This window comes from Labrus mixtus, chromosome 21 (genome assembly GCF_963584025.1).
Source record: "Labrus mixtus chromosome 21, fLabMix1.1, whole genome shotgun sequence".
NCBI classification, from domain to species: Eukaryota; Metazoa; Chordata; class Actinopteri; order Labriformes; family Labridae; genus Labrus; species Labrus mixtus.
Window position 1 is genome coordinate 495548 of NC_083632.1, and position 22500 is coordinate 518047.

A 22500-nucleotide genomic window follows, 5' to 3' on the forward strand; every position below is an offset into this window, starting at 1 on the left:
CTCTCTCTCTCTGTCTCTGTCTCTCTGTCTCTCTCTCTGTCTCTCTCTGTCTCTCTCTCTCTCTCTCTCTCTCTCTCTCTCTCTCTCTCTCTCTCTACCCTCAGCTGGATGAAATGCAGACGCTCCATCTCTTCTCCGCTGCTCCTTCAGGCGTCTTTTTTTCATCTTAACTGCTCAGGTAGCTCCTCAGAAACAACATCCATAACGTCTCTTTACAAAACAAATATATCCACTGAGTTCAGTCTGTGCAGAAGAGTCACCTGAGTCTCAGAGGGAACAATTTGATGTCAGTGACATTTTGTTATTTTGTTATTTATTATTTATTTTAATGCACTTAAAAAGCAAAAAAAAAAACAAAAAAACATAATAGATGACTGGAAAAACAGACAGTACATAATGATTAGTAAATTAACAAAAAATACATTTTGAAAGAAATGTCCTGGAGGAGCCAAATAAACCCAGAGGGGCTCGTCGAGTGGCCCTCCTAAAGAGAAACATGTAACACACAGACAAAAACAATAAAGCTAACAAGAACACATACTGAAGCTGCAGGACCAATCAACAGCCTCAGAGCTGTAATGTGTCGAGCTGCAGTTCCTCTAACGTCCACCAGATGCTGCTGTGATCAGAGTGTGACGTCAGATTAGCTTTGTTGCTAAGTGGCTACTGCGCTGCGTTAAACGGGCAAATCGGGGACCGAGTTGTTACGACTTAGCGAGGCGTTCATGTTCAGCCGATGTGTCTTTGTCACCAAGCGCGACAAACGTGTCTGTCAGAGCATCTGACAGATCACTTCTGTTTTAGAAGTGGAAACCACAAAACAAAAACCCGGATGTTGTTCTGATGATTTAGGAAAAAATCTCCAGTCTGCATCAGACCAGTCTCCCTCGTAAAACTGTTTCCCACAATGCAAAGCGCCGGCAGGTCAGAGGTGGAAATGACGGACAGCGACGTCCATCGTAACAAGAGGAAATAATCTCAATCAGACGAGACCACACAAAGACACCACCAGTTATCTTTGTTGATTCTCTAAATCATGAAAATCTAAATGAAGACTGTGACAGTTATTTCACACGTGCAGAAAACTCCTGAAGAAACGCTCTCCATATTTTCAGGAGTGGACGCAACATTTGTCGTCAGCTGGGCTGTTTGTTTACTTCCTCATTCCAAGACCGGAACACAGCTTAGCCGTGCCTGGTGCACTACAGAATACAATTCTACAATTCACTTATCAGACTCTTTTCTCCAAAGCGACGTACATCAGAGAGTAAGAACAACACAAGCAAGGATCTAGAAAAAAGGGAACAATGTGAGTAAGAGCAAACGATCAGCTTTGAGTCTGATTGGACACACAGGTGCTGACAGGAAGTGACCAGAGGCAAAGCACAACATTGAGGGCAGTTCTTGAGAGCTCTAATCAGTATAGAAACCATCTTATAAGTCGTCGTTATCAAACAAAAACCATCGTCATTACCATCATCATCATCAATAATATGGAGACCATCATCATTAAGTTAGTATTCATAAAGAGCTGGGTCTTTAGCTTTTTCTTAAAGGTGCAGAGGGACTCTGCAGATCACATGGAGTTTGGAAGTTCATTCCACCACCGGGGGGCGACAGAGGAGAAGAGTCTAGTCAGAGACTTAGGACCCTGTTGAATAACCACCGACTGGCAGTTGATGGTTATTCAACAGGGTCGAGGACATACGGCGGGCTGCGTCCGACAGAAGTATGCAGCGGTTTCTGAATCAGCTGTAGAGTTTGTCCGATTGATGACGATCAAGATGAACTTTGTTGAAATGTTAAGAAAAGAGTGAAACTACAAACGGTCATTTCAACGCTAATTATATATTATAACGACGGTTGGTTTAAAGACGCTGCTGTAGCTTTTCTCAGATCAGTGGCGCTCTCTGAGAAGAGCTCAACGGTTAAATATCAGCTGAGATTTTCTCTGAAGTCGACAGCTGGGAGGGTTTTCATCTCTCGCCTCGCCGTTCGTCTCTTTTCAGTCCGTCTTCATGAAAACGTTTTTATTGATGTGACAGGAAGGAAACCTCATATCCTCTCTCTCTCTCTCTCAGCTGCTTTTTATTCGTCCACGTTTGAAGGAGGAAGAAGCCGCTCCTCCTCCTTGTTTACTCTCCTTGTTTCTTCTCCTAATCTCCTCTCCTTATTTCAAGTCCTAATCTTTCAGTTCATCCCATTTCCTCACCCTGTTCCTTGTCTTTTTGATTTTCCTCCTCTCCTCTCCTCTCCTCTCCTCTCCTCCTCTCCCCTCCTCTCCCCTCCTCTCCTCTCCTCTCCTTTCCCCTCCCCTCCCCTCCTCTCCTCTCCTCTCCTCTCCTCTCCTCTCCTCTCCTCTCCTCTCCTCTCCTTTCCCCTCCCCTCCCCTCCTCTCCTCTCCTCTCCTCTCCTCTCCTCTCCTCATTACCTCTTCATCTCCTCGTCTCCATTCCTTGTATCGTCATATCCCACTCGCCTCCTTTCCTCCTCTCCTCTCTTCCTTGTCTGATTACCTCCTAAGCTCTTTATCTCCTTGAACCCCTTCTCTGCTCGTCATCTAATACTTGCCATCTTTTCTCCTCCTCTCATCTCCTCTCCTTGTTTCAATGCCTACTCACCTCTTTATCTCCTTGTACCCTATCTGTGTCTCTAACTCTCCTTTCCTCCTCTCCTCCCCTCCTTGTGTCATTATCTCCGTACCTCTTTATGTCCTTGTATTCCCTCGCCTCCTTTCCTCCTCTCCTTCTCTCCTCCTCTCCTCCTCTCATCCCCTCCTCACTTCTTCATCTCTTCATCTCGTCATCTCCTACTCGCCTCCTCTCCACGCCTCCTCCCCTCCTCCCCTCCTCTCCTCCTCTCCTCCCCTCATCACTTCATCTTTTCATCTCTTCATCTCCTCCTTGCCTCTTCTCCTCCTCCTCCTCCTCCCCTCCTCTCCTCTCTCCTCCTCTCCTCCCCTCCTCTAGCAGGATGATTGGTTACTTAAAGATCAGGGAGACGGAGGGAGTGGAGGAAAGTTGAATGAAAGTGTGACAGAATACAAGTCGTTGAGCTCCATGATCTATTTACTGTCACTGCACACTGCCCCTCGCCCCTCCCCCCTCGCCGCCAGACAACCAGCACCATCCACTGGGATTGTCCCGGTCGTGTCTGCGGGGTCGTCGCTCTGACTTTAAACCGATGAAGAGTGATGATGAGGACGTTATCAGGAAATGTTAAACGTGTTAATCAAACTGAAGGAACAGCTGACGCATCGTTTTGACCTACAGACAGAAAATCCTCCTGAAGAGACAAACAGCAGGTGGGGGGGGTGTTTGTCTCACACACACACACACACACACACACACACACACACACACACACACACACACACACACACACACACACACGCAGCTATCTGACTCCAGATCAGCTTCAGGCTCTCACAGAGAAACAGAAACAAAGAGACTGTTCAGTGTTTCAGCCCTCAGGTGAACCATGAAATGACTTTCTGTGTGTGTGTGTGTGTGTGTGTGTGTGTGTGTGTGTGTGTGTGTGTGTGTGTGTGTGTGTGTGTGTGTGTGTGTGTGTGTGTGTGTGTGTGTGTGTGTGTGTGTGTGTGTGTGTGTGTGTGTGTGTGTGTGTGTGTGTGTGTGTGTGTGTGTGTGTGTGTGTGTGTGTGTGTGTGTGTGTGTGTGTGTGAGAAACACCTGAGCTTAAATCTTACACCTGTATGTCCTCTGAAACGCGGTTGTCATGGTGATGCTTTTCAAAAGGTGCAGAGGGAGAGAGTTCGACGTGATCGATTACATCCCCCAGAAAAGTTTCATGACTTTGATTTGTGATCACGCCGTCAACGTTAAATTAACGTGTTTGAGTTTTCACCACTAGATGTCACTGTTGTTGTTTTAGCAGGTGAACGTGTTGTTATCACTTTATCGCGATGATGCATTTAAAACATTTTTTCACCTCTGCTTTTTGCCTCCTCCCCTCGTCACCTCCTTCCCTCCTCTCCTTGTCTCCTCCTCCCCTCTTGTTCTCCCGTCCTCGTCTCCTCCCCTCTGCTCTCCTCCTCCCTTTGTCTCCTCCTCTCCTGTCCTCCCCTCCTCCTCCCCTCTTGTCCTCCCTTCCTCATCTCCTGTCCTTGTCTCCTCCTCCCGTCCTCGTCTCCTCCCCTCTGCTCTCCTCCTCCCTTCGTCTCCTCCCCTCCTGTCCTCCCCTCCTGCTCTCCTTCTGCCCTCCTTTCCTCCTCCCCTCCTCGTCTCCTCCCCTCCTGCTCCCCTCCTCGTCTCCTCCTCCTCTCCTGTCCTCATCTCCTCCCCTCTACTCTCCTCCTACCTTCATCTCCTCCTCTCCTCTCCTCGTCTCCTCCCCTCTTGTCCTCCCTTCCTCGTCTCCTGTCCTTGTCTCCTCCATCCATCTTCTTCTCCTCCTCCCCTCGTCTCCTCCTCCCCTCCTGCTCTCCTTCTGCCCTCCTTTCCTCCTCCCCTCTGCTCTCCTCCTTCCTTTGTCTCCTCCTCTCCTGTCCTCGTCTCCTCCTCCCCTCTTGTCCTCCCTTCCTCGTCTCCTGTCCTTGTCTCCTCCTCCCCTCCTCGTCTCTTCCCCTCCTGCTCCCCTCCTCGTCTCCTCCTCCTCTCCTGTCCTCATCTCCTCCCCTCTGCTCTCCTCGTGCCCTCCTTTCCTCCCCTCCTCGTCTCTTCCCCTCCTGCTCCCCTCCTCGTCTCCTCCTCCTCTCCTGTCCTCATTTCCTCCCTTCTGCTCTCCTCCTGCCCTCCTTTCCTCCTCCCCTCCTTGTCTCCTCCCCTCCTGCTCTCCTCCTACCCTGCTTTCCTCCTTTCCTGCTCGTCTCCTCTCCTGTCCTCATCTCCTCCCCTCTGCTCTCCTCGTGCCCTCCTTTCCTCCCCTCCTCGTCTCTTCCCCTCCTGCTCCCCTCCTCGTCTCCTCCTCCTCTCCTGTCCTCATCTCCTCCCTTCTGCTCTCCTCCTGCCCTCCTTTCCTCCTCCCCTCCTTGTCTCCTCCCCTCCTGCTCTCCTCCTACCCTGCTTTCCTCCTTTCCTGCTCGTCTCCTCTCCTGTCCTCATCTCCTCCCCTCTGCTCTCCTCGTGCCCTCCTTTCCTCCCCTCCTCGTCTCTTCCCCTCCTGCTCCCCTCCTCGTCTCCTCCTCCTCTCCTGTCCTCATCTCCTCCCTTCTGCTCTCCTCCTGCCCTCCTTTCCTCCTCCCCTCCTTGTCTCCTCCCCTCCTGCTCTCCTCCTACCCTGCTTTCCTCCTTTCCTGCTCGTCTCCTCTCCTGTCCTCATCTCCTCCCCTCTGCTCTCCTCGTGCCCTCCTTTCCTCCCCTCCTCGTCTCTTCCCCTCCTGCTCCCCTCCTCGTCTCCTCCTCCCCTCCTGTCCTCGTCTCCTCCCCTCAGGTCTAAGGAGATGATTAAGGAGGCCATCTTGGATAACGACTTCATGAAGAACCTGGAGCTGTCTCAGATCCAGGAGATCGTGGACTGCATGTACCCGGTGGATTATGGGAAAGACGCCTGCATCATCGAGGAGGGCGACGTGGGCTCTCTGGTCTACGTGATGGAAGGTGAGCAGCGGCGGAGTTTTGACTTATTCTGACTTGTTGTGATAATGAGAAATGTTTTCAGGATCACTTTGTCAAGAAAAAATACTTTGAAGCAATTACTTATATTTGATGGTAGTCAAGACCAGAGTGCTCCGAGACCAAGACCAAGACCAAGGCAGGGCGAGACCGAGACAAGACCAAGACCAAGACCAAGACCAAGATCAAGGCAGGGCGAGACCAAGACAAGACCAAGACCAAGATCAAGGCAGGGCGAGACAAGACCAAGACCAAGACCAAGATCAAGGCAGGGCGAGACCAAGACAAGACCAAGACCAAGACCAAGACCAAGATCAAGGCAGGGCGAGACCGAGACAAGACCAAGACCAAGACCAAGACCAAGACCAAGGCAGGGCGAGACCGAGACAAGACCAAGACCAAGACCAAGACCAAGACCTAGATCAAGGCAGGGCGAGACAAGACCAAGACCAAGACCAAGATCAAGGCAGGGCGAGACCAAGACAAGACCAAGACCAAGACCAAGACCAAGATCAAGGCAGGGCGAGACCAAGACCAAGACCAAGACCAAGGCAGGGCGAGACCGAGACAAGACCAAGACCAAGACCAAGACCAAGATCAAGGCAGGGCGAGACAAGACCAAGACCAAGACCAAGATCAAGGCAGGGCGAGACCAAGACAAGACCAAGACCAAGACCAAGATCAAGGCAGGGCGAGACCAAGACCAAGACCAAGACCAAGACCAAGGCAGGGCGAGACCAAGACAAGACCAAGACCAAGACCAAGACCAAGATCAAGGCAGGGCGAGACAAGACCAAGACCAAGACCAAGATCAAGGCAGGGCGAGACCAAGACAAGACCAAGACCAAGACCAAGATCAAGGCAGGGCGAGACCAAGACAAGACCAAGACCAAGACCAAGGCAGGGCGAGACCAAGATAAGTCCAAGACCAAGGCAGGGCGAGACCAAGACAAGACCAAGACCAAGACTAAGACCAAGACCAAGACCAAGGCAGGGCAAGACCGAGACAAGACCAAGACCTAGACCAAGGCCGGGGCGAGACCAAGACAAGACCAAGACCAAGACCAAGACCAAGGCAGGGCGAGACCAAGACAAGTCCAAGACCAAGGCAGGGCGAGACCGAGACAAGTCCAAGACCAAGACCAAGACCAAGACAAGTCCAAGACCAAGGCAGGGCGAGACCGAGACCGAGACAAGACCAAGGCCAAGACCAAGGCAGGGCGAGACCAAGACAAGACCAAGACCAAGACCAAGGCAGGGCGAGACCAAGACAAGACCAAGACTGAGACAAGACCAAGACCAAGACTGAGACAAGACCAAGACCAAGACCAAGACTGAGACAAGACCAAGACCAAGACCAAGACCAAGGCTAACACCGGGAAGGTTGCGGCTGTAACCGGTAGATAAAAATCAAACTATGAATGAACTGGTGGTCTCTACCGGTCTTGATTTAAGATCCGGAGTCCGTCCAGTTTGAGACCGAGACAAGAATGAGTTCTAATGCTTTCTTCAAAAGATGGTCTCCAGACCGGTCTTGAGACCAAGACCGATTCCGAGTACTAAAACAGCTGGCCGTCAGCTGATGAGGACTGCACGAGAACATTTCAGCTGTAACAGAGAAGTTTCCCGTCCCGTTTCCTCGAGCTCACTTTGACCTTCAGGACTTTTTTCGGTTCCAGGTCGTCTTCCAGACTCGGGGCAGGTCACATGACGCTCCTCTCTAAACAGTCACTCTTCATTTAACTTCCTAATGAGCGACTTCGTCCGTCGTCTTTCTCTGAGCGTCTCTTTACTCAGCCCTTCAGTTGAACTTTACTTTGGAAACAGTTACACTAAAAGATGTGTTTCTAAAAATATTATACATGAAGCCCCCGAAGCAACAGAAAGACCAACGCTTTGATGATTTAACATTCTCATGACCTTAAAAACAGGAAGTTCATTCAAATGAGGCACAAAGCAGCTTTTGTTCATTGATTCAATAAAAAGTCTCTCAGAACCTTCATCTCATCCAGGATGTTAAAAAAACATCAAATCAGCTGCAGTTTGAGACGCTCTTTAACTGTTTTTAAAATACTTTTTAAAGCATCCTGTTACCGCCATAGACACCCGTCTGTTCCTGCAGGGGGCGCTGGAGTCCCATCGATGGCGGTCTCCATGCTGGAAATGCTGTCTCAACTTTCAGTCAACCTAACGACAGGCTGAGAGCTGGAGCTGAGGCGGGTTTTAAACCTCCTGACAAACCGTTACACCGCGCCCACCTGTCAATCAGGTCAGCTACACGCCTTATTGTGAATAACTCTAATCCTTCATCAAATCAAAACTGATGAGTCATCAAAACATTCACCCCCCGTACAGTGTGTGTCCATTGAGACATGAGCTAATCACACCTATTTGGTTTTTTGAACCAGGCTGTAAACATGTTAATCTCTGCTGTAAAAACAGACTTTTTAGAATGGGTGTGTATGTGACTTCCTGTGCTTCTGCAGCCAGCCTCTAGTGGACACTCCAGGAACTGCAGGATTTAACACTTCAGCATCAGCTTCATGTTTCAACCTCCAGGTTACTGCTTGGTTAACACCTTAAGGGAAACCCTCCATCATTTGTTTTAAGGGATTGTTTAAATCCAACAGTTCTCGCCTCACAGGAGAACTACAAGATCTCAGGAGAACTACAAGATCACAGGAGAACTACAGGAGAACTACAAGATCACAGGAGAACTACAAGATCACAGGAGAACTACAAGATCACAGGAGAACTACAGGAGAACTACAAGATCTCAGGAGAACTACAAGATCACAAGAGAACTACAAGATCACAGGAGAACTACAGGAGAACTACAAGATCTCAGGAGAACTACAAGATCACAAGAGAACTACAAGATCACAGGAGAACTACAGGAGAACTACAAGATCTCAGGAGAACTACAAGATCACAAGAGAACTACAAGATCACAGGAGAACTACAGGAGAACTACAAGATCTCAGGAGAACTACAAGATCACAAGAGAACTACAAGATCACGAGAACTACAAGATCACAGGAGAACTACAAGATCACAGGAAGAACTACAAGATCACAGGAGAACTACAAGATCACAGGAAGAACTACAAGATCACAGGAGAACTACAAGATCACAAGAGAACTACAAGATCACGAGAACTACAAGATCACAGGAGAACTACAAGATCACAAGAGAACTACAAGATCTCAGGAGAACTACAAGATCACAAGAGAACTACAAGATCACGAGAACTACAAGATCACAGGAAGAACTACAAGATCACAGGAGAACTACAAGATCACAGGAAGAACTACAAGATCACAGGAGAACTACAAGATCACAAGAGAACTACAAGATCACAGGAGAACTACAGGAGAACTACAAGATCTCAGGAGAACTACAAGATCACAAGAGAACTACAAGATCACGAGAACTACAAGATCACAGGAGAACTACAAGATCACAGGAAGAACTACAAGATCACAGGAGAACTACAAGATCACAGGAAGAACTACAAGATCACAGGAGAACTACAGGAGAACTACAAGATCTCAGGAGAACTACAAGATCACAAGAGAACTACAAGATCACAGGAGAACTACAGGAGAACTACAAGATCTCAGGAGAACTACAAGATCACAAGAGAACTACAAGATCACAGGAGAACTACAGGAGAACTACAAGATCTCAGGAGAACTACAAGATCACAAGAGAACTACAAGATCACGAGAACTACAAGATCACAGGAGAACTACAAGATCACAGGAAGAACTACAAGATCACAGGAGAACTACAAGATCACAGGAAGAACTACAAGATCACAGGAGAACTACAAGATCACAAGAGAACTACAAGATCACGAGAACTACAAGATCACAGGAGAACTACAAGATCACAAGAGAACTACAAGATCTCAGGAGAACTACAAGATCACAAGAGAACTACAAGATCACGAGAACTACAAGATCACAGGAAGAACTACAAGATCACAGGAGAACTACAAGATCACAGGAAGAACTACAAGATCACAGGAGAACTACAAGATCACAAGAGAACTACAAGATCACAGGGACACACACATCCGAGTGTTTTGGTTTCAGTGTTTTGCTCGAGGGGCACTCCAGGATTCGAACGTCCGACCCTCACGCTGCTCTGACAGCTCTGCGTCCTCCTCTGTGAATTCTTCTGTGTGAGCGCTCGGCGTGTATTTATAGCCGTGTTTGAGGTTAGCGTGTTACATAAGAAGCCTGTTTAGAAACGTGATCCTCCCACTTAAAGCTCAGGTTGATGTCTTTCTGTGTGCACGTTTGAGTGTGTGATCTGTAACCTCTTCACGGCCTCTCAGGAAAGGAAACCTGCCGACATGTTGAGTTTGAGGACTTTTTAAAAAAAAATCTCTTTGTCTCCGTGTTTCTGGACTCGCAGCGGCTCGATAACAATCCTCCAGATGGCCAATCCTCCGTGTCGGTGGGTGGCAGCGAGTGGTGTGAAGAAAAAAAAAAAACTGACGACATTTATATCTAAGTAAAAAGCGGCTGTGTGGGTCACAGCACACGGGCTGAGTCGAAGAGCGAGTCCTCACGATCTGAAACATGTCTCCGTGTCAGATTTTATACAAATAGATGTGAGCTGACGAGCAAGTTAATGTTAAAATGACTCTTTTTTCAATGGAGTCTGGTGTGGGCAGGAGGGGGTTCAGACAGACGGATTGTTTCTACAATTTATCTGTGTGTGTGTGTGTGTGTGTGTGTGTGTGTGTGTGTGTGTGTGTGTGTGTGTGTGTGTGTGTGTGTGTGTGTGTGTGTGTGTGTGTGTGTGTGTGTGTGTGTGTGTGTGTGTGTGTGTGTGTGTGTGTGTGTGTGTGTGTGTGTGTGTGTGTGTGTGTGTGTGTGTGTGTGTGTGTGTGTGTGTGTGTGTGTGTGTGTGTGTGTGTGTGTGTGTGTGTGTGTGTGTGTGTGTGTGTGTGTCCAGCTCAGACTAAGTGGGTCAGTCTCTGAAGTGGGCAAGGGAGAGCAGACCTGCACAGGAAGAGAGAGAGAGAGACAGTATGAATAAATAAACACTTACTAGCTGTACGATGTCATCTGCACCGTAATGATGTCATCAGTGATGTCATCAGTGATGTCATCAGTGTAAAGATAGTTCATCACGCTGTGTGAGTTGTAGTAACAGAAGGTCTGCAGCCTCCGACAAAATTACACTACCCAAGTGCATCATGGGAAATGTAGGATAGGGTCGTTTCCTGTCGATCTGAGCGACTCTGATCAGGATTGTTCCTCGTCGTCTCCTCCTCTCTCGATCCTCGCTTGTGTTTGTTCTTACTCTCTGATGGTCATTGCTTTGGATAAATGAATCGTAGACACTGACGGCGCTGCGTGCAGCCTTGCCTTGTAGGAGTCTTGGCCTACGATTCACAGGTGTCATGAAGGTTTATTTTAGTCTGAAGCTCAATGAGACCCTCAACTTTAGATTCTGAGATTAAAGGAAATAAATGTGGTAAAAAGTTATTTGACGTCACAGAGTTACACAGTTTGAACTGTGAAGAGACAAAAGAAACAGGGGGGAGGCAGGGGGCGTGCAGATGGCTAAATATAACAACTTCTGTCACAGGAAGAGGAAGTGATCCCTAAAAACAGACCAGAACAATTGTGTGTGTGTGTGTGTGTGTGTGTGTGTGTGTGTGTGTGTGTGTGTGTGTGTGTGTGTGTGTGTGTGTGTGTGTGTGTGTGTGTGTGTGTGTGTGTGTGTGTGTGTGTGTGTGTGTGTGTGTGTAATAAAATTGATACTGTGATTGGAGGAAGAAACAGATGCAGCACTTTGGTCTCATTATGTACAAGACAGGACACACACACACACACACACAGCTCTCTGGGGGATGCGGTTGGCATGACAACCTGTTGGATGACCATATTTGGCATTTAAATGTTTTCATGGTTTATAAATTTGGAATCGATTTTAAAAGAAACAAGGAGAGAATAAAAATAGGAAAAAGAGCGAGGGAAGAGGAGAAGAAGGAAGGAAGGAAGCATCAGAGGAGAGGAGGAAAGAAGGGAAGCTGGTTGGAGGATAATTATCTTTGTGTCAGGTTCTCTTACCAAAGGGATTTCAGTTAATACTCTAATCAGTGTTAAAATGACTCATTTTTGAATGAAGTCTGGTGTGTGAGAGTTTATTTACATATTAAGCACTTGAACCTCTCGAGTCGACGAGCCAATTAAAATCCTTCATTTCTGAAAATACTTCTGAACACTACAACACACACAAACACACACACTGCTGATTTGATCCATGTGTGTGTGTGTGTGTCAGCCCACTCATGTCTGTCCACATGCATATTTTATTTGATTGTCTGCAGCTTCAATCGACTGAACAACATGTTGAATTATTGTGATTAATATTTAATATTCAAGATTTTACTTTTTCATGTTCAACACTTCTGAAATGTCATTTTTAATTAAACTGGGGCTGTCAGCATTAACGAGTTAATCCTGATTAATCTCATGTTATTTTGTCCCTTCAGGCTCTCCGTAGATAGTGGTCCTCAGTGTCTCCCTGTAGTCTCAGTGATGTAAAAGAAGAACACTGCTGCATCTTTGAACGTCTCATTTCACTTTAACAAACTCTCAGACAGTAATATCCACCTGATGACATCACACATTGACCTGATGACATCACACATTGACCTGATGACATCACACATTGACCTTATGACACCACACATTGACCTGATGACATCACACATTGACCTTTGTTACCGTTCCTTTGAGCTGTTTGACCTCAGTCTGGGATCCCTAACCACTTCTTGTTTCTGTGCTTTAACTTCCTGTCCTAACCTTCCATCTACAGGAAGGACCTTACTTTATTTCAAAATAAAAGCACACAGCAAGTAAAGATCTCTCAGCTTACCTGGCTGTGGGATGTGGGTACAACACACGATCTGTAGGCGGTAAAACCACGGGGAGTATCATACATTAGGAAATGAGCGGCGGTGACGTCAACAGCATCTTTCTAAAAAGTTGAAAGATTTTCAACTTGAGCGCTCGGAGCGGCCGCACAAAAAGTTTTTAAAAATGAATCGCGATGAACTCTTGAAATTCAGTCCTAATTCAATTACTTTCTATATCTGACGCTTATTCTTGTTAAAAAAAGAGGATAAAACCTCTGCTGCCTACATTACCCACAATGCATCCTATATGACTGATTTGGGGGTGTTATTTGCTAAAAGAGGCTAATTAATCAGCAGCAGGTATTAGCAGCTTATCACAGAGGTCTGCACAGATTGTTTTATTTACACGCTGACTCAAGTGACATCACTCGAGGACATCATAATCAGACACACGCAGCGCCCTCTGGAGACTCCGAAGGCTTTATCGCACTCAAACCATCTGCCGTCCTAATCCAAAACAACCTATCTGTATAATGTTTATCATCATAAGGACGCAGTGTCTGGGGATGAGGGACAGGATTTGGGGCTTTGAAACATTCTGGTTTCTGTTTTTTCCTCCATGACAGATCATGTTGGAGCTTTGGCTTTATGCAGAAAAAAAACATCCAATGAATCCAGGAATCCATCATCACCATTCATCTCTAAACCCAGATTTATTATTTAAAGAATCATGTTTCCAGCAGAGGGCTGCACGGTGGTGCAGTGGTTAGTCATGTCCCCTCTCTGTGTGGAGGTTCCTGGTTTGAATCCCCGTCCTTCAGGAGTCTCTCTGTGTGGAGGTTCCTGGTTTGAATCCCCGTCCTTCAGGAGTCTCTCTGTGTGGAGGTTCCTGGTTTGAATCCCCGTCCTTCAGGAGTCTCTCTGTGTGGAGGTTCCTGGTTTGAATCCCCGTCTGACAGGAGTCTCTCTGTGAGGAGGTTCCTGGTTTGAATCCCCGTCTGACAGGAGTCTCTCTGTGAGGAGGTTTCTGGTTTGAATCCCCGTCTGACAGGAGTCTCTCTGTGAGGAGGTTCCTGGTTTGAATCCCCGTCTGACAGGAGTCTCTCTGTGAGGAGGTTCCTGGTTTGAATCCCCGTCTGACAGGAGTCTCTCTGTGAGGAGGTTCCTGGTTTGAATCCCCGTCCTTCAGGAGTCTCTCTGTGAGGAGGTTCCTGGTTTGAATCCCCGTCTGACAGGAGTCTCTCTGTGAGGAGGTTCCTGGTTTGAATCCCCGTCCTTCAGGAGTCTCTCTGTGAGGAGGTTCCTGGTTTGAATCCCCGTCTGACAGGAGTCTCTCTGTGAGGAGGTTTCTGGTTTGAATCCCCGTCCTTCAGGAGTCTCTCTGTGAGGAGGTTCCTGGTTTGAATCCCCGTCTGACAGGAGTCTCTCTGTGAGGAGGTTCCTGGTTTGAATCCCCATCTGACGGGAGTCTCTCTGTGTGGAGGTTCCTGGTTTGAATCCCCGTCTGACAGGAGTCTCTCTGTGAGTAGGTTCCTGGTTTGAATCCCCGTCCTTCAGGAGTCTCTCTGTGAGGAGGTTCCTGGTTTGAATCCCCGTCTGACAGGAGTCTCTCTGTGAGGAGGTTCCTGGTTTGAATCCCCGTCCTTCAGGAGTCTCTCTGTGTGGAGTCTGCATGTTCTTCATGTGTGGGTTCTCTCCTGGTTCTCCGTCTTCCTCCCACAGTCCAAACACATGCTCGTTAGGTTAACTGCTGACTCTAAAATGTCCGTAGGTGTGAATGTGAGTGTGTCCGGTTGTCTGTCTCTATATGTCAGCTCTGTGATTGGCTCGTGAACAGTCCAGGGTGTAACCCCGCCTCTTGCCCAATGACAGCTGGGATTCAGTCTTATCAAACTTAAACATCAATTTTTAACAATGCAACCTGTTCAAAATGAATTGTTTAACCCCTTCAGCAATTAAAAATAAAAAAGCACATTTGCTATTAAATTAAAAACTATAATATAAATACTTAACCGCCATGTGACGATATAATATCGCCATGCAAAATATCATGATATGGTTAAAAATCAAACGAAGTTGATCCCACAGCAACAAAAAAAAGAGAACTCCTAGACGCCCAATATTGGGTTATTTCTAAATAAATTGCAAGCGCCCTTTTTCACACCGTCTAAATTGCACAAAGTCATCGGTTGTGCAAATCAGAATCCGAGAGTTTGTTTGTTATTTTTGATGGATTCATTCCTCTCCTACACACCTGTCTTATATGAAACTAACTTCTTGATTCTATCCTCATTCAAATAAATCGATTGTTTTGTTTTTAAACACGTTGTATCACAGCTCATTCAAGATTTGACAAATTTTAGCGGCAACCAACGCTCAGATGTGTTTTATCTCCAGGTACGTCTTTGTTACCTGACCAACAGAGGAAATCTTTTTTCCCTCTGTGTGTGTTTGTAATGAAGACGTCTCCGCAGCAGACTTTCTTCTCCTGCTGTCGTCCTGTCAGATCGTCTGCGAGCTCTCAGCCCGTTCCATCACTCGACTCGACGGCAAACAGTCGAGTGGATGCAGATTAACTGGTTTGTAGAGCTTCTGTCTCAGTTTACAGAAAAACAAAGACGAGTGAGTGTGGAGGAGGAGGTCTCACTCTGCTCTCTGTTTGTGATGATTACAGGCTTGTTGACCCGGTGCTCAGACCAACACTGATGAACCCTACAGGGACTTTGAATATAATGAATCTTAACAAAACAACAGCATACTGCCGTTTTCACAGAGTACTGTAGTGTACAGCCAAGTACAAACACACCTCGCACCTACTCTGTCTGAATACTCTCTGTCTCTCTCTCTGGTAGTCGGTCGCCCACACTGTTCTGTCACTCTCTGTCCACCTTCTTTTTTAATAATTGAACACATTTTCTTGAGTTTCACCTGTGACTCCCCCTCCAATGTGCCAGAATATTCACTAATGCATGATGTGTTTTTTTTAAGTTGGATTGTATCAGAGAATTATCTGCAGAGCTCCTAAAGCAGTGTTACTCATTGTGCAGCTCCCGAGCCTCATGCTCGCCAAGCCTGGTCGCTTTTAATAATATGGTAACGCAGCCAATACATGACACACAATGTGTTAAATATATATAAATATACATTACACAGCACTATGAGCATTCAGAAGTTCACATCATGTTTCTGTTCTGTTTCATCTGCTCTGGTTTCTTGTATTGTTTTCTCAGCATTTTCAAAAGTGATGGATGAGATTTGAGGCGTTGTAGAGGAGAGGAGGAGGAGAGTAACAATGAGCAGCTGCTTCATAATGACCTCTCAGGTCTCTCAGGTGTTTGTAATGTCGACGTCTGATTCACTGTAATGACCCAACACATGTTTCAGCCCTGAAATTACGAGATTCAAACATGCTCCCCGTCTGTAACTGAGGATTATTGATGATTATTACGACTGCAATTACAGCAGCAGACTCTGTGTGTGCATGTGTTTATCTTTATCTCTAATTCTACTTAATGATCGGCAACATCTGCTGTGTGTGTTGCTAGGAAGCCTCATGATCATTTCCAATAACAATACCGATATTTTTGTATTCACTTTTGATGATATCTGCGAGCACAGATCACAGTGAGCAAAATGACCAGGAGAAACCATAAGGCCGTCTACATTTTTGCTACTTTTTTTAAGATGTATTTTTGGGCCTTTGAGCCTTTTTCTTGGAGAGATAGGACAGTGGATACAGTTGGAAATCAGGGAGAGAGAGAGAGTGGGGTTTGACATGCGGGAAAGGAGCCACAGGTTCGAACATGGGTCGCATGCTTGGAGGACCATAGCCTCCATACACGGGACGCACGCACTAGCCACTGCGCCACCAGCGCCCCAACATTTTTGATACCACCAAAATGTTACAGTCTTTGTTATTTCAATGATTGATAGTTTAAAAATGTACAGAAGCTTTATAAACAACTACATCTATATCATGAGTCAGATGTATAAGAGGCATGAATCCAGGCAAACTCCTGCACATTGTCTAAATTGCACAAAAATGTTGGCAACCTTTTTTACATGGATAACAAGTTGTGTCTCAAATTGTGTTTTAGTAAATTTCTGCAGTCTGTAATCTCTGAAATCTGTTCAAATTTACTTTTTAAAGGCAGAATGTGTGACTTTTTGATCCAGTAGAGGTCGCCATTGAGCTCCAGCATGAAACCAAAACAAACTTCTGTTAGGCCACGCCTCCTCCATACTGAAGCCTCCGCTCTCCTCCAGCGACACACCTCCAACCCCCCCTCCCCTCATGTTGCACTAAGGAGTTATGAAATAGAAAGCACCATAATTAAGCACCATTGAGCTCAAGCGGCGGACAAAATTGTCCTTTGCTCGAGCTGGAATCACCTGTGTCCTGCATTGTGTTAGCATGCTAATGTTAGTGCTCTTTAGTTAGCCCGTAGCTTCACATCACCTGTGTCCTGCATTGTGTTAGCATGCTAATGTTAGTGCTCTTTAGTTAGCCCGTAGCTTCACATCACCTGTGTCCTGCATTGTGTTAGCATGCTAATGTTAGTGCTCTTTAGTTAGCTCGTAGCTTCACATTGTTGTGTTAGCATGCTAATGTTAGCGCTCTTTAGTTAGCTCGTAGCTTCACATTGTTGTGTTAGCATGCTAATGTTAGTGCTCTTTAGTTAGCTCGTAGCTTCACATTGTTGTGTTAGCATGCTAATGTTAGCGCTCTTTAGTTAGCTCGTAGCTTCACATTTCATGTAAACTGACACAGAATGAGCGTGATCTAAAAACTCTTACTAACATCCAAATAATCAGTGAGTATGTTCTTCTTCTCTCTAGTTCTTGACTAAAACAGCTTTTATACACAAGGGGAGGAGCCGGCCGTCCCGTCCATGTAAACACGGCTCTGACAACAACACAGCCAGCGGGACTCGAGCTTCTCCCTCATTGTAGACAGTCATGACTCAGAGACACATTTACACAGGACAGACTTTATGATTTATTGATGAGGAACATGTTGAACATTCTTCCTTTTAATAAAATTCTCAAAATCAGAGTCTGGATAATTTTTACCTAAATCAGTTCTAGCTCAACGGAAAGAACTGACAATTATTTGTCAGATCAGACAGGTTCAGTGTAACTCTATGATCCCTTTATGGTTTGTGTTTGTTGAATTTATTGTGTTGTTATTGTTTGTGTTGTTATGACACAGATGTTTTGCTCAATCTGACATTTCCAGTCTCCTGCTGTACGTTTGAATCCATCTTTATTATTATTAATCTGAAATGTCAGAGCTGGCCAAATGTTGAACGCAGCTCAGACATAAATAATGAAACGCCGATAAACATCAGCTCATTTCGACAACTTGTATAATATAGAAAAATAAATAACAGAAGGTGCAGAAATTCATCAGTCACGAGAGAGTGCAGAGAAATTCAAATGCACTTTCATTCCTATGTTTGTATAGTTTTTCTGGGATTCTCGTTTTCTAATCTGACGAGACTTTTTACTCCTCATTCAACATTTCTCTGACAAAAAATATGAAAGGAATAAAGAGACACAAAGGCATGAAAAATGACCACAAATATGTTAAATAAAACTTATTTTTGTTTTAGTAAAAGAAATCAAGGTTTTTGGTTCTGGGAAACTAACACTGAAATGTGAAGTTGTTGTGAAGTAATTGAAGTCACACGTCTGTCCCCTCACTAATTAAAGTCTACAAACTTTAATATGCAATCCCCCATTTCCCTTTATACACAAACACAAAGAAACACACAGAAACACATGCGTGCCAACACACTAAAATGAATCTTTTTTTGTTTTTTTCAGGAAACCTGTTGCAGCTCAGATTAGCTCAGCTCAAAACATCAATGCTGAGAGTTCTTCCTGGAAACTGAATCTTTGTAGTTGTTTAATAACGTCGGAGAACATTTTGAAAAGCACTTTTTAAATTCAATTCCACTGTGAAGTACTTTACACTCAGCAGATAAAGGATACAGTCACAGAATCAAAACGCAGAAACGTGGGAAACAAACATCAAACAGAAAAGATTGACTGATTTATTTGTTTAGTATTAGTTTGTGATTTAAAGGCCAAAAACTGAACATTTGGTGAAAAAACTCAACTTTAAACTTACAATAGGGAGTAGCAGGAGAACTCCCGTGATGTCCTGGTCTCACCCTGCCTTGGTCTTGGTCTTGACTCGGTCTTGATCCCTAAATGTCTCGGAGCATTTTGGTCTCAAGTATGTCCTGGTCTTGGTTAGTGTGGTCTTGACTACAACACTAAGATGCTTGATTAAATGCAGGTCAATTTTAAAGGAGGGTGGTTGCACAACATATACCCATGGGCAGTTTATAAAAATGCAGCAACTGTGCACATTTACACAAGTTATGTACTTCATTCAATTTGAATGTTTTGGTACATTTAATAATTTCAATAAAGTTTGAGTTTAGCTTGGATAAGTTATAAAGGATATCTGTCCTAAATTCTTGTTGGTTTCTCATTTAAATCTTCCAAAATGTATTCTCTCTTTTCTTTTTCTCTTTGTGTGACTGTCTCTCACTCAGAGGGGAAGGTGGAAGTGACTAAAGAGGGGATGAAGTTGTGTACGATGGGACCGGGCAAAGTGTTCGGAGAGCTGGCAATCCTCTACAACTGTACCCGGACGGCAACTGTCAAGAGTGAGTACATTGTGTGTGTTTTTTCCGGTACATTGGCAACATTTCAATACCCAAAACTGTATTTGTTTTGTTATACACTGTGACAGCCTGAGATAGCTGTTGTTTTGTCCTTAAATTTAAATGTGTATTTTGAGTCGGGGGAGGGGTGGGACATCAACACAGCGGTTTTACCAGCTGATCTTTACTGTGCAGTCCAATTGACATGACCACTGCAAGGTAGCAGCAATATTTTGGCTTCACTTCAACATCAACAGACATCCATCTGAAACAGCTGGTCCTTGTAAACCAGGTTCTTTTAACATCGGATCCTCCAATCCTTTGTTGAATCAGGTCTCTGATATCATTAGTCAAAGTCAAAGTCAAAGTCAACTTTATTGTCAATTTCAAAATATGCCAGACATACAGTGGAATCGAAATTTCGTTTGTCTCCGTCCCGCGGTGCAACACAACCAAAATAAGATAAAATAAGATACAATAAGATAAGGTAAAATAGATAAAATAAAATGAGGTAAAAATAAGATAAATAATATTTACAGTAATAAATTCTAAATTGTGCAAAAGGTACAAAATGGTAAATTAAATTAAATTAAATTTAAAGAAAAAGTAAACTTGTGCAATGTGCAGTAAACTGAGTGTACTTTTGAATAGTTAGCTTCAGAGTTATTATTCCAGAGTTCTTGGTGGCAAACGGGAGGGGGTTTCAACATCAAGTGTTCGTGGGGGCAGAGGGGGGGGAAGGAAGAGAGGGGAGAGAGTTAAGCTTCCTGACAGCTTGGTGGAAGAAGCTGTTTCCCAGTCTGGTGGAGCCGGCCCACAGGCTGCGGTACCGTCTCCCCGATGGCAGGAGGCTAAAGAGGCTGTGTGAGGGGTGGGTGGGGTCACGCACAATGCTGGTTGCTTTGCGGGTGAGGCGGGTACCGTAGAGGTCCAGAAGAGAGGGGAGTGGGACACCGATAATCTGTTCAGCAGCCTTCACTGAGCGCTGCAGGGTCTTGCGGTTGGCAGCAGTGCAGCTCCCAAACCACACAGTGATGCAGCTGGTCAGGATGCTCTCGATGGTGCCTCTGTAGAAGGAGCACATGATGGTTGGGGGGGCTCGTGCTCTCTTCAGCTTGCGGAGGAAGTAGAGGCGCTGCTGGGACTTCTTGGCCAGTGATGTGGTGTTGGTTGTCCAGGAGAGATCCTCACTGATGTGAACCCCCAGGAACTTGGTGCTGCTCACTCTCTCCACAGCAGCACCGTCGATGGTCAGTGGAGGTTTAGGAGTGGGGACTCTCCGGAAGTCGACAACAACCTCCTTGGTCTTGTCGACGTTCAGGAAGAGGTTGTTGTCTCTGCACCATGTGGCCAGTTGGCTGACCTCCATCCTGTAGTGCGTCTCATCGTTGTTGGAGATGAGACCAACCACTGTTGTGTCGTCCGCGAACTTCACAATGTGGTTGCTGCTGAAGGATGGAGCGCAGTCGTGGGTCAGCAGCGTGAAGAGCAGGGGGCTGAGCACACAACCTTGGGGGGCCCCAGTGCTCAGGACGGTGGTTTTTGATGTGCTGCCGCCGACCCGCACTGTCTGAGGCCTCTCGCTGAGGAAGTCCAGCAGCCAGTTGCACAGGGAGGTGCTGAGCCCCAGCTGGTCCAGTTTGCCGATCAGCTGCTGAGGGATGATGGTGTTGAATGCTGAACTGAAGTCTATGAACAGCATTCTGACGTATGAGTTTTTGGTGTCCAGGTGGGTGAGTCTTTGTTTAATTTGGATGTTTCAATGATGGGGATCAGTTTGATGCCTCAATAAGTCTTTTACACAGAGGATTGGGTTGGTCCTCATATCCCCGTACAGATTTGTGACAAATGTCCTCTTAAACCTCAAAATCCATTTAATGTGTTTTATTGTTTGAAGCTCAAATCAAAAGTGCATAAATCCAACATATAAAGAGCACAGTTGTTATTGCAGAACCTCTAATGTATTGTAGCAGTGGTTCCCAACCTGGGGCTGGGGACCCTCACAAGTGGTCGGAAGATAAATCTGAGGGGTCCCAAGCTTATTATAGCAGAAAAAACACAAGTGTTAACGGAAGAGGAAATACAATTTTGTATCACTATATTCCTTTTATCATTTAATTAATCACAATAATGAACCATAAATTAAAGTTTGTGTAACTGAAAAAGTCATGTCAATTTTAAACTATCGAACAAATCGACAAAATTGTCCTTTGCTTGAGCTGCAATCACCTGTGTCCTTCAATGTTGTGTTAGCATGCTAATGTTAGCACTCTTTAGTTAGCTCGTAGCTTCACATTGTTGTGTTAGCATGCTAATGTTAGTGCTCTTTAGTTAGCTCGTAGCTTCACATTGTTGTGTTAGCATGCCAATGTTAGCGCTCTTTAGTTAGCTCGTAGCTTCACATTGTTGTGTTAGCATGCTAATGTTAGCGCTCTTTAGTTAGCTCGTAGCTTCACATTTCATGTAAACTGACACAGAATGAGCGTGATCTAAAAACTCTTACTAACATCCAAATAATCAGTGAGTATGTTCTTCTTCTCTCTAGTTCTTGACTAAAACAGCTTTTATACACAAGGGGAGGAGCCGGCCGTCCCGTCCATGTAAACACGGCTCTGACAACAACACAGCCAGCGGGACTCGAGCTTCTCCCTCATTGTAGACAGTCATGACTCAGAGACACATTTACACAGGACAGACTTTATGATTTATTTATGAGGAACATGTTGAACATTCTTTCTTCAGGATAGTTTAAGAGGTCAAAGTGTTCTGAGAGGAAAACTGCTCAGGTGGAAAATGTGTCTACCTGAGCAGCAGAGGGCTGCTCATTAAATTTGATGGAATGTGGAAAATATCCAGAAACATGTTCCTACATTTTTATGAATCCTGGATGATCGAGTGCAGAGGCTGTGCAGAGCGAGATAGGCGAGTCTATATAATGTTGTTTATTTTTAAACTGTAGCTGCAGGAATATTGGTACATCTGCAGCCGTTCATGTCGGGAGGCAATGTAAGTAATTTTAACACGCCGTGGATACTTCATTAATTATTCAAAATGTTGACACAGCACCTCCATGGAACTGCAGTTCATCTTCTAAGCTTCAAATATATACGCTTTTCACAAGAGAGTTCTCTGTGTTTGAATCCGGTTTATGTTGGTATTACTTTTTTAATAAAACAGCGCTGACATCTTTGTGTAAATAATAATATGACATGCAACATTTGACCACAAGCAATAACCTATGTTTCCCCTACAGAGACGAGTTTCTTTATGATATAGTTAAAGGTTACAGGTCAATTCTGGACTTTAATATTTATAGCAAAGATGATGAAAACATTTTAAAGTAAAACTGAAACTGTTCTTG

At 45.3% G+C, this 22500-nt stretch overlaps 2 protein-coding genes across 3 annotated transcripts in view; one reads left to right on the forward strand and one right to left on the reverse strand.

Moving 5' to 3' along the window:
• LOC132954991 (microfibril-associated glycoprotein 4-like) overlaps positions 1-22500 on the reverse strand; it is an 80093-nt gene that overhangs the window by 32302 nt on the left and 25291 nt on the right. The window lies entirely within an intron of this gene.
• prkg1b (protein kinase cGMP-dependent 1b) overlaps positions 1-22500 on the forward strand; it is a 66201-nt gene that overhangs the window by 9898 nt on the left and 33803 nt on the right. For both annotated transcript variants that reach the window (XM_061027558.1, XM_061027557.1), the window contains exons 2-3: positions 5392-5558; positions 19029-19142. In XM_061027558.1, the coding sequence (XP_060883541.1) occupies positions 5392-5558; positions 19029-19142 (281 nt within the window). The remainder of the gene's footprint in view (positions 1-5391; positions 5559-19028; positions 19143-22500) is intronic.